The sequence below is a fragment of the Caenorhabditis elegans genome, chromosome I (assembly GCF_000002985.6).
Source record: "Caenorhabditis elegans chromosome I".
Taxonomy (NCBI): Eukaryota; Metazoa; Nematoda; class Chromadorea; order Rhabditida; family Rhabditidae; genus Caenorhabditis; species Caenorhabditis elegans.
In genome coordinates, this window is record NC_003279.8 from 7,602,304 (window position 1) to 7,613,960 (window position 11,657).

An 11,657-nucleotide genomic window follows, 5' to 3' on the forward strand; every position below is an offset into this window, starting at 1 on the left:
ATCAGTTATAGTCTCTTGAAATGAGGGAAGAAGCGCTCGAATCGATTTGTGCAGCACTTTCTATTAGTTTTACCGAGGATCCCGATCATTTGGAGTCTATTATTGATCGATTTTCAGAGGTAGGCTATGTAGTGGCCGGGTTGCCAAAAAGTTTAAGAAGGGATATTCAAGAGTTTCGAAAATTTAAAATTGATTTTTGGCTTCATATGGAGTTTTAGTTTTACCTTTTTAATATACATCAACCAATACTTCCTACTGATTATTTATTGAAGGTATTGAAAAATATTTTATAAACATTTTTGTTTCAGATATTTAAAGTCAAAGATCACTTGAATCAGCTGCGAAAAAAATGTGAGAAATTTGTGAGTAATTTGATTATTCTGACATCTATTTGATAAGAACATTTTATAGCAAACATTCACATTGGAAATACGTCCGGTTGGATCATCAAATTGTACTGAAAATGTTTATGCATACATCATTGAGTTCGTTTAATTTTTTTCCAAGGTGTAAACGTTCAAAGTTACTCAAAAACGAACAAATGGTAGTTCAGAAACTACAATGTCCAACTTTTGAATGATTTTGGATAACGTCTTAAAGCTTTTCAAAATTTAATTAAATTTTTTTCTAAATTTTGGCACTATTTCATTTTTTAGAATTGACGAAACGTTTTCACGAAACGAATTGTTACAATAAATAATTAACTTTCAGATCTGAGACATGCCGACAATTGGAATTGAAACCAACAGGAACTACTAAACTGTAATTTTTCAGTTATAATTTTATCAGATTTCTTTTTTGTTTAACCGTTTTCATTAGAGCAGGCCTAAAGAAAACTTATTTATAAACGGAATTACTTTGCAATCGCTCAGTTTCCTGGATCGCGTACTAAAGGCACACTAGTTTTTTGGAAGGGTCTCGGAGTGAAAATATAAGTTTATTGTAATTTCTATAATACTTTGCCGCCGGTATCTTAGGAAGAAATCTGATAAATAAATAGACTGCCTTCCAAAAAATGATATTGTCAAATTTTTTTTACAAAAAATATTATTTTTCAGGGAAATTGGAAGCGATAAAAATGTTTCCCTCAAATTCGGCTTATCTCAAAAAAAGGATAGTACGACAAGTAAAAAGGGACTTTCAAGATCCGCCTCACTTCTGAAAAAACTAAAATTTTCGGATAAAAAGAATCTGGATGAACTGAAAATTAGCATATTCCCATTGGACATTGCAGTGCGGAAAAATATTAATCTTGGAAGTGGAAAGAGTACTCTGCTGGAAATGAAATTAATTCGAAATGACCATAGAAATATGATACAGTGTTTGGAATTCGACGATTTTTTGGAAATGACAAGAAGTTTTCATGAATGGCAAGCTCAGATAAGCGAGGTTTGTTTAAATAAAATATATATTTTGCAAGGCTTTCAAAAACTGTCACATGTAATCTACTTTTTTTTACAGTCAGAATTGTATGATGGAAGTCTCGGCGATCCAACATTTTCAATGTTTTATTCAATTGCATTTTTCTTTGAAATTCCCTCATTTGTCTTAAAACTTACGTAAGTTGTTCAATTTCAAGTTGACATTTTTCAAATTTTTTTGTAGAGAAATGACGTGTTTTCTTGTATGGGACGATGAAATGAAGGTTGGTGTTTTTTGTTCAGAAAAAGAAAAATGAAAATGAAAAATTTCCAGAAACTAGATGAACGAGCGTTGGCAGATGTTAGTCTGAAAATGACAGCTTGCGAATCAGAAGTTGATCTACAACATCCATTATTGGTAAGTCTAATGAAAAGTTCACATGACTTCGAATGGTCATAACTATAGGAAATATCATCAAAACTACAAGTTTACTGAAAATTTCAGAGTCCGGCATTATCATATCTAAATGATTGTACCTGCAACACAATTCGATGTATTCTTGTTCCATTTTCAACGGAACCATTCTTTCCACCAGTATCCCCATCTCGTCTTAAATCAATCAATGTTGCTCTGAAACTGATTGCAGATATTTGTGTTTTAGATGTATGGGACGAATTCGAGAATCTTGCGAATCCATCCAATTTCTTATCATCTGAATTAAAGAAACTACTCGAAAGTAGTGCAGAAAGATATGGAGAATCTCTGAAAAAACAAGAATTCAATGAATTATGTAGAACAATTTTAAATTTATGGATGTCGTTAAGCAATGAGAGTCAGCCTTATTATATATTTTTTCATCAATTTGACATTAATTACATCGGAGCTGCAATGCTGAAGTTGGATAAATATGTAAGTTCTTGACCTGGAAATATTCCTAAATGTGGAGTAGCGTGACTGGAGATTTTCATTCATAAAAATCAAAATAGTCAGAAATAATATTTAAAATACAGAAATATTACAAATAAAAAAGGAAAAATACGTTTTTGTTTTTCCAGCTAGCTGAATCCATTCAAATATCTCTAAAATGTCAACTTGATCTTCTCAATTTGAGAATTCCAACTGAACTGGAAAACTTTACAAAAACCACAATGAGATTATTTGTAACACTTCGAAATTTACTGAATATGGTTGAAGCATTCCATTTACCTGAATGTCAACTATTTCATTTCGAAGAATGGTTTACTGATATCAGTGTTTTTTGGACTTATTCATGGAGAGAAGTTACTTTACAAATGGTTGAAAGAACAATTACATTAGATGAAGATGGTGATTCAGTTAAATATGGAGCAAGAAGACCACTTCCAGCTGGATTATATTCATTTCTATGCATTCAGAAAGGTATTTTTAGGATGCTTGGTAACAATTTTTGCAAAATCGCATATAGACTACTATTGTTGATTTAAAAAACACATGTTAAATACCTCGAATAATATTTTATTAACGATACACACTTTTTTAAACAATTGAATGCCTTCGAATTCAGCAAAATATTTCAGAATCTATTGAGTTTTTTCTGATGGTTTGTAGCTTGTTCGATTGCTAAATTTTTTGTGCTGTCCTAGAATAATAGAAACTGTATCTCAGAGTTATTTCTAATGTTTTTCACATTGAAAATGAGAATGTTTCCAAAACATAACAATGAAGCGGTTTAAAGTACAAGTGCTCTTGAATACTTTGTCTCTTTTATATTCTCCACTTTCAAAATGCGCAATTTTCATTCAGGAATATCGGATGATTTAGCTCGATTGGAATTCACCTTTCCACATCATCTTGTTGTTTGTGCAGCATCGGTCGTTAATGTATGATTGCATATTGATATGACCAGAAACAGTTTTTTTTTCAGATTATGTGCCAAAATATAAACGCATATGCAAGAAAACTGTTCAGTGAAGCAATGAGGAACCACGAAGAGAAAGCTTCAAGGTTGGTGAGAGCTACAAATGGAATTGAACAAGCAATGTGCTTTGTGGAAGAAGGTTATCGGAGATTCGCACAATTCCAACGACTTGAAGAGGTATTTTACGTTAGTATTTTTTTGAAACGCGACGAGAGTGGAATTTTGGTTTAAAATGCCTACTTATGTATTCTGAAATTCGGAAATACCAAAAAATGAAAACCGAAAAAATCGAGAATTGATTTAAAGCAACCAGTGAAAATTGCTGAAATTTCCAAAAAGTTATAACAACTGAATTTCAGTACGTCGATGTGGATGATTTGTCAGCGGTACGATCAACTTCAATTCGATTATTAAAATCAACAAGAGACACGTGTGAAATTCAAGTTTCTACTTTACTTTCACATTTTGTGAACCTCAAAACTGATATTGTTTTAAAAATCGCCAAAAATTTGTGCGCAGATGGAAAAGAATCGAATAGTGGATTGGTGAGAAAATGCGAAAATTTTCAACTTTTTCCAACAACATTCAATTTTAAGAAATCATATATGAGAGAATTGGCATCTTCGGAACGAATTGAAAGTATTTTAGAATGTTGTTATGGTCTTGTTGATGACGTCAGATGTCTACTTCTTCCAAAGTTAGCCAATTTGAATTTTTTTCAAAACTAAATTTACGATGCATTTTCAGTTGTTTCAAACTATCCACTCAACATTTTGCCACGTCACTGGAACAACAAATTCGAAAAAATATTCGACAAAAGCAACCAGCTGAGTATTACAGCAATATTTATGTTGGTTTTTTGAATATTTTAATTTTTAAAAGATTAAAACAAATGTATTTAAAATTTCAGATTGCTCTAAAATATATCTACGAATTTTTGGAAATTGAAGATCGAAAGGATATTGAACTTCTTTCAAATCTTCATTTAAATAGTTTTTCAACAAAAGATTTAATTCTTTCTTATTACGATTCACTTTGTGAAAAAATAGATAGAACTCGTTTTGGGAATGCTCCACATGTTGATGTACATATTTCATATGTTAAGATGGTTGATGAGGATACTATTTCAATTCAGATTAAATGTAAGTTGGATTCAAAATAGGATTGTCACTTGTAGGGATTCTATTTTAAAATTCTATAAGCACCCATTTATCCCAAATGATGGTTTTTTTAAAACAAAAAAACTTATATAAAATTGTCAAAAACGCAGACAACAACTAATCCAAAAATTAATTTCAGTGATAAAAATGTCTCCAATCGAATGGATCGATGTAATATCTGATCGTGTTGATTATTTTGTTCGACTGGAACTCTTTCCAAAGATTTTATTCCCTTCGAATAAATTTGAATCACCAACAACAAATCCAATGCCACAATCAACACGTCCCCAATGGAAACAGCTTTTTGAAATGTATGATTAATCTTTATTAGTTTGGATAGAAAGCAATTAAATATGACATCATCTATATTTCTAGTTTTGTTTTTTGTTTCTTATAAGATCTTCGACGTACAATCAGATGTCGTCAAGTTCAAAAATCAGAATTCATTTAGGAACAATTTTTGTATTTTCCTCTTTGAGAGACAACAATCAATTAACTAATAATTTTTCAGTCGAGTTCCATTGGAATGTTTCTTTCTTCGAGGAGCTTGTTTAGCAATTTCAGTTTTTGATCACGAGAGGTTTGTTCTCACACTTGTAAAGTAACTTGTAAAATTCTGTTAAATCTAAGAAGTCGAAAATTGGGGCAGTGAGTGTAAGACTTTTATGTGAAATTAATCTTGCGTACAAGACAGAAAAAATGCCCATTTCGTTATAATATTCTAATTTTCTAAAATAATTTGTTTGAAACTTATATTCACTTTGTTGGAAAATTAAATGACCAACATATGATAATGTCGGAAAAATTTCGTTTGCCAAAAAAACTGCGTTAAAATTTTTTCTGCAAATGACAAAATTCAGACAGTTTTACGGACTATTTTTAGAACTTCCCAAAAATAGTTCAGTCGAACATTTTTCAAAATTCTATATGGAAGTGTCTTGTTTATAAACAAAGTATCATTATAGATTCATTGATCGTTTAGTTGGACGTGGCTTTATCAGTCTTCATTCAGTTCCTCAGGCTTCTGAAGAAAAACCAACACAAAGACTACAAGTTCCACTGTTGCCAAATGATTTTTCCGATCAAAATAATGTGTTTTATCAGGTAAAAAATATTGTTTAAGTTCCATCAACAATTTTGTAGCTTCTAAAAACCCGGGCATGTCGTGACTCGATTGCGAAGGAGTTTATTGAAACTCGTACTCGACGTCATCAACGAATCCGTGCCCTGCAACATTATATTCGGATTAATCGAAATCGTGTTGGACACATGTTACTTGGATAATTTGATTCTAATAACACAATTTTTGAATTCTATACCATCAGAATAGTCTATATTTTATCGACTGGCCGACATAATCTGGTTAATTCTGTTTATTCTGGTTATTCTGGCTCATTTTGCACATAGTTTGTAATTGTGAGAGAAAGAGGTTTTTGATTTAATAAAAAATACACGATCAGGCAATCGATGAACTCAATGTAGCTAAATTGGTTTCGAATTGAACTACTCTCGCAAATAAAGTTATTTCATTTAAGATTCAAAGAATTTTACAAGGACTAATTTAACTCTAGAGTCTAACAAAGCTCGGAAATCTCAAAAATCAATAATCGATTAATGATTGATTCTTAAATGATGGGAACATGGCGATATAATGTTCCTCTTTCTGTCTCCCTCTCAATCTCTATTAGATCCATCCACAATCGGGCGGTCTCTTCTTCTCTTTTCGATTCCCTTAACTGGGTCGCGCATATCACGTCGTCACCCCTGCCCCCTGTGTCCAACAACACACCGTTTGTCCCCTCATGTAGAAAACCACAAATTTCCTTGTTTTTCTTCTTCATTTTTTACAAAAGTGTTCCTGTTTGATTATTGATTAATGATTTTTATTAATTGGTTTGTTTTGTTTGAATCTTGTTTAGGTTATTTTTGTGGTTGGTACACATTACAAAAAACATACAAAAAACTTCAGTACATTAATAAAATAATAATAATAGTGGTCGAGAAAAACCGGATTTCTGGCTGGTTGTTGTCACAATTAAATGTTTTGGTGGGAATTCAGAATTTTGTTTCAGTAGCCATGATTATGTTTTTTTTACAATTTTTAAACAATTTTTAAAAACCTTAACCAAAGTGTTGATTCTTATGGCTAATAGCAGACTGTCTGAATAATTATAGTTTTAATTATAGGACGTTATCTTGATTTATTTTTTCTTTTCTATTTTGAAGATTATTTGATAAATTTGGGAAACTTTGATGTTGAATCTCAAAAAATAAACACAGATTTTATTGAACTTTTCACTTTGGACTTACCAAGTCGACAATTCTGCTCCAATTTTTTATGATCTTGTTTTAATACGGAGGGCTGAATTTATCATTACCAGATAGCTAATTTGCTGTGCATAGTGATCATTTGGAGCAATTCAAGCAATGCCAGAGCTTTACAGTGCATCTTTGAAAAATATATTAATTTCAAAATTTTGATTGCAGGGAGATTTTTCTTTGAATTTAGAATTTTTTTTTTGAATTTTTTTTCACATGTCCTATTTATAAATTTTTGTTGGTAGCTCCCAAAAGCTTGAAACTTCAAATTCCACGAATCCATAGCCTTTTAATTTTGGCCAAGAGCAGCGGTTTGCATAATCGAAAATTGTTGGCCACTTGTAAATTTGTTTAATTCGATGTTTGGCTGTTCGTAAAAATTATCGAATTATAAAAATTTAGTTTGAAAATTTAGACAATTGTCGTAGAAAATTCGGATTTCCGCGCACTTGTGTTCCAAGCCTCCCTTCCCTATCATTTCTCAATGATATTCGTTTCCACCAGTTCATGTAGTTCTTGTCCTATTTCCGTCGCTCATTATCAAAACCGCATCGTCCAACAGCAGCAGCAGTAGTAGTATCCATTCCACCTCATAGTCATCGGTCATCTTATTCTACATGTCATCGTAGCCGTTTCGAACATAAAAAACCAAAGGAAAAGGCAAACCCGAAGGGCATTTTTCTCCTCTCCTAGTCATCCGTCCTACTCGTTTTTCACATCTAGATTGCCATCAGAAGTCAAAGGACGGGGGCACAATCGATTGGACCATTTATACCGATTTATTATTATATCAGATAATACAATCTGAATACATGAGATATTACAGTGACACGTTGCACTTTTTCTTTTTGATCAATTAATAGTTTTCTTCCTGATTTGTTAGTTAGAAATTGGTATATCTATCTCGCTGAACTAATATTTTTCATTAATCGTGTGAAATTTTCCGTTTTTTAAGGGAATAATTTTTCACAACTGGTACGCGTCACCCAGTAAAACCGTCTGCGCTTTTCATATTTTAATTGTTTCAGTTTTCCAAAAATATGAAAATTCTAAAAAATTTTATATGCCCATTGGACCTATTTCGAGTAAACTTTGACAAAAACCACAGTTATGAAAAATCAATTTTTTTTGCAGTAACTAGAACAATAAACAAATAAAATTTCTAAAAATTGCATTGACCGCTAAAAACAACATCTAGTCAATTTGGAACTTCTCTTTTTTTTCTCACTCATTTGACCTTCTCTTCTATCTCCTTTTCTCTCTTTCCCAAATGGAATTACCTGAGATTTGCCGAATATGTGACTTAAAATTCGAATTGACAATAGGTTACGCAAAATAATTATGATTGTGTTGAATATTTTAAAATATAGAAAATGACACCTGAAAAAGACAAATACATAATCCAGTTCAAATACTTGATTCAGACGGCCCAGAAAAAGTTTTGACGAATAATTTTTGTATCTCGCAAGTACTAATTCCAAAAAGGCCAATTGTAGGAATGTTTAGTTACCCGTATTTGTAGGTTGCCTACGCTTACCTTCAATATTTTTTTGGGATAAAGGCAAGGAACTATTGCGTTTGATTTTAAGACGAGTAAATTTGAACTGGAATTTATCTCAGTAATCTCATCAACTCATCAGGTGCAAAGATCAAGGTCTTCTTTTATAAAAACATTAAATCTAGGAAAATTGGATCAAAACCCAGGTTGTTGCAAAAATTACGAAAAACCGGTTCTCGGACGTTTGCCAAAATTGAAAAATTTCAAGAATACCATTCTCATTAAACGTCTACAGGAGTTTGAAACGTTAAAAGCTAAATTAAAAAATCTGGTATTTGAGAAAATTAGGTTTTTATTCGGGAACAACTAGACAATTAAGTTGATTAATTGCTACTTTCAAGAAGGATTGAAGTGGGAAAACTTTCTTTTCTGGTGGTGTTCGTTTATTTGAAAAAAAAGTGTTTTCAAATTACGAAAGTATGTAGCAATCTCTTGGGCTAAACTTTTCCACATCAAAAACTGAAAAATGAATATTTACCATTGATCTTTCCGACCTTCCCTCGTCTCACAGTGTTTTTCTTGCTGCACTGTCCTCACCTTGCTCCAATCATTTTCCGATAACATCATTGAGCACATCGTTCATATTTCTTTTTCTTTCACCTTCATCTCCTTTTCCCCAATCATGTCTACCTCTTAGAGCTCATTGCGGAACAAAAGCGGAGAGCACACTCCTCCCGCGCCCTCTCCGCCCGTTCGGTTTATTTGTCCTTTTGTCCCTCTATTTTCTTCTTCTCTGTTTTGCATCTCTCTTAGGTATCTAGACCCTATCCACCAATTCCTTATATTGCCCAGGTTATTTTCAGTTTTTTTTTCGTTTTGAAATGAGTCATCTGTGAATTTATTGAAGGACCCGTACGCCTTTGTTAAAATAAATTCTAAATGTAGTTTTAGTTTAGTATCTACAATCACTAACTTCCATTTTATTAGGTATTCATGAAGCAAACGTTAGAGCCTTCAAAAAAATGTGTTAAATTTAGTTAATTACTTTACCAAAAGAAAAAAGTCAGTTCACTTCCAGACCATAGAACGGGCATGTTTTATTTGAAAGCTTATAAGGATAAAACAATATCTAAAATATGAAAAAAGTTCGTCAGTAAAAATTCCCGTTAAGCTACGAACATTGAACATCTTCCGCAAACCAAGTTCTCTGGATATTTGACGTTCAACTCCAGCTCCTTCCAAAAACAACCAAATTTCGATCCCTTTCCCATTTTCAACATCTTCTTCTTTTTCCCTTTTTCTTCGTTTTGTCGATTGTTTTGTAGTTGTACACACACATACAGATATCTCTGACCGATGGACACGGACAGTCCGTCTTTAACCAAACCTGTTTTCAATCTCAATCCGTCTTGTCTCGGCCCACCCGTCTGTCTTCGTTTTCTCTGTGTCTCTTGCTCTCACGCCTTCATCGTTCTGATTCCGAATCCAGTTGAAGTAGTACAAATTAAAGTTATAATTACTGTTTAAATGCACTTTCAGTGTAGAATGATGAGTACTCACGTTTTAAGTGTACTAATAGAAGTCCTAACTTAGAACCTTTCTTCAATATACTGCGATTGATCTTATTAACTCACAATATACGTAATTATGGGATATTCATTTTGGCAAGAATCATCTTCGGTTTTTTATATGATAATTCTAGATGCGAGTTCTTTGTTTATGAAACTAGAGCAAGGCTTGAATAATCGTAATATCTGTAACTTTAAAATGTCGTCTCCGTAGTTTTCGAATTTAAAATTATTATTCCTAGACCCTATTATTCTCAAATCTGTAGGTTTGTTGGTTATTTTTATAAATTAGCTTTTTATGTTTTCATTCTTTAAAAATTCAAGTTCTGAGAGATTTTGAAAAACATTTTTGTAAGTCTCAAATTTACTGTAAACTGCACAATATTCTTACGTTTAACTGTGTATATCTTTATTACCATTAACTTTAAATATGTGACTTTGCTTTAAACTACTCCAAAGTCGAAAAAACTCACAATTGGATGGAGCTTGATTCGAGAATTTGGATCCGCAGCGGCAAAAATTCTATAATTATTCTTCCCTTTGCGTCTTGATAATAAATACGGTTTCAGGTTTTTCCAAAGAAAAATAATGCATCAAAATAGCTAGTGTGAAACTTACGCCCCACCGGATCCAAATTCCTGAATGAAGCTCCGCGACTTTTTGTACCAAATTCCAGAAGTGACAGTCGACCTTTAAACGTGCTCTTTATGTTTTTCGATGCTGATTCTTCTAGACTTTATCGAAGACTGAATAAATTAATTACTATAGTTTCATTCCCCACCTGGAAAATAACGGCAGTTTTCATGTTGAGGCTTTCCATGCGCCTTTAAACGACGATTCACCATTTCCCGAGTTAATAATAATCAGAACCTATCAGAGAAAATGTATTTTTTAGTCCCATGGTCCTGATATGGTGCTTTATGTGACGTGGCATTTTCCTTGACTCCGCCTCCTCGTATCAAATTCATTAATCAGTTATATGGGGGGACGGACACAGTCAGCAGGCCTTCCGAACAGGTTGACAAGGGATAGATATGTATGGGGACGGGAGGACTATTTGGTGAGAAGAGGGGACAATTCTCGTGATGATCACCTTATTTTATCTTTTCAATTTTCCCGCCATCGATTGTTCTAGAATCCCAGAGATTTGGCGAATATTTTAGTTTTTCTCCTGAAATTGATCGAACTATAATATGATATCTCTTCTTTCTTGATTTAATTTGTCATGCGTCAAGATTATTATTCAAATCAACAGTTAAACTATTGCTACTTAAAAAATGTTATTTTTTGAAAATGACTTTAAATACCTGAATCTTGAAAACAATGTTTATTAATTCAAACTAGTTCTGCAAAAATTTCAAAATACCATATCACAAGTCTAATAGAAAATCACATGCTATCTCCTAAGTTAGTGATAAATAAAACACTTTTATTGCCAATCTCTTTCTAACCAAATTATTTTAACTGTTTTCATTTTTATTCGTATTTAACTTCGATTCAGTTCTTTTATTATTTTTATACTAATCTTCGATATTTATATCTCAGTTCGTTACTAGAAAAACCTTAAAATTTAGAAAATCAATATGTTATTTCCTCTAATAGTCGTGCATCTCATCACCTAATTTGGACATCCGAATTCTCGGGTTTTACCAAAAAATTGTCAATTCACAAAATATTGATGATTTGTTTACCTTCAATTATTTAGGAAAACAGTTATTAAATGAAGACTAATCGAGAAAATACGGTCAGATAAGAATAGCCAAAATATTATTCAATTTTTTTATCCAACCAAGAGTTGAACCGACCATTGATTTTGAAAATTTGGTAACAGTTTAAGCCAAACAGGCAACTTG

General features: G+C 32.3%; 1 protein-coding gene and 2 non-coding genes across 4 annotated transcripts; 1 reads left to right on the forward strand and 2 right to left on the reverse strand.

The window, feature by feature from the left end:
* Window positions 1-3: 3 nt before the first annotated feature.
* Window positions 4-5,942, forward strand: aex-1 (C2 domain-containing protein aex-1; the record flags this gene model as incomplete). 2 transcript variants are annotated; one of them, NM_170901.4, is made up of 19 exons in its annotated part: window positions 4-119; window positions 309-362; window positions 412-485; window positions 712-762; window positions 1,059-1,389; window positions 1,462-1,559; window positions 1,606-1,645; window positions 1,696-1,779; window positions 1,867-2,271; window positions 2,418-2,760; window positions 3,145-3,221; window positions 3,266-3,436; window positions 3,619-3,804; window positions 3,856-3,956; window positions 4,007-4,401; window positions 4,559-4,730; window positions 4,931-4,999; window positions 5,385-5,523; window positions 5,563-5,881. In NM_170901.4, the coding sequence occupies 19 exons, from the start codon at window positions 21-23 to the stop codon at window positions 5,701-5,703; spliced, it is 3,030 nt and encodes a 1,009-aa protein (NP_740891.1). In that variant the 3' UTR covers window positions 5,704-5,881. The 2 variants fall into 2 exon arrangements, with proteins under 2 accessions (NP_740891.1, NP_001021074.1); NM_001025903.4 differs by having other exon boundaries at window positions 21-119; window positions 5,432-5,523; window positions 5,563-5,942.
* Window positions 3,186-3,206, reverse strand: 21ur-12259. Its single transcript, NR_050265.1, has one exon.
* A 2,963-nt stretch (window positions 5,943-8,905) lies between the features above and the next one.
* On the reverse strand, window positions 8,906-9,012 carry F29D11.3. Its single transcript, NR_050266.1, has one exon. It is a non-coding gene; the product is annotated as an Unclassified non-coding RNA F29D11.3 (non-coding RNA).
* Between the last annotated feature and the right edge of the window lie 2,645 nt (window positions 9,013-11,657).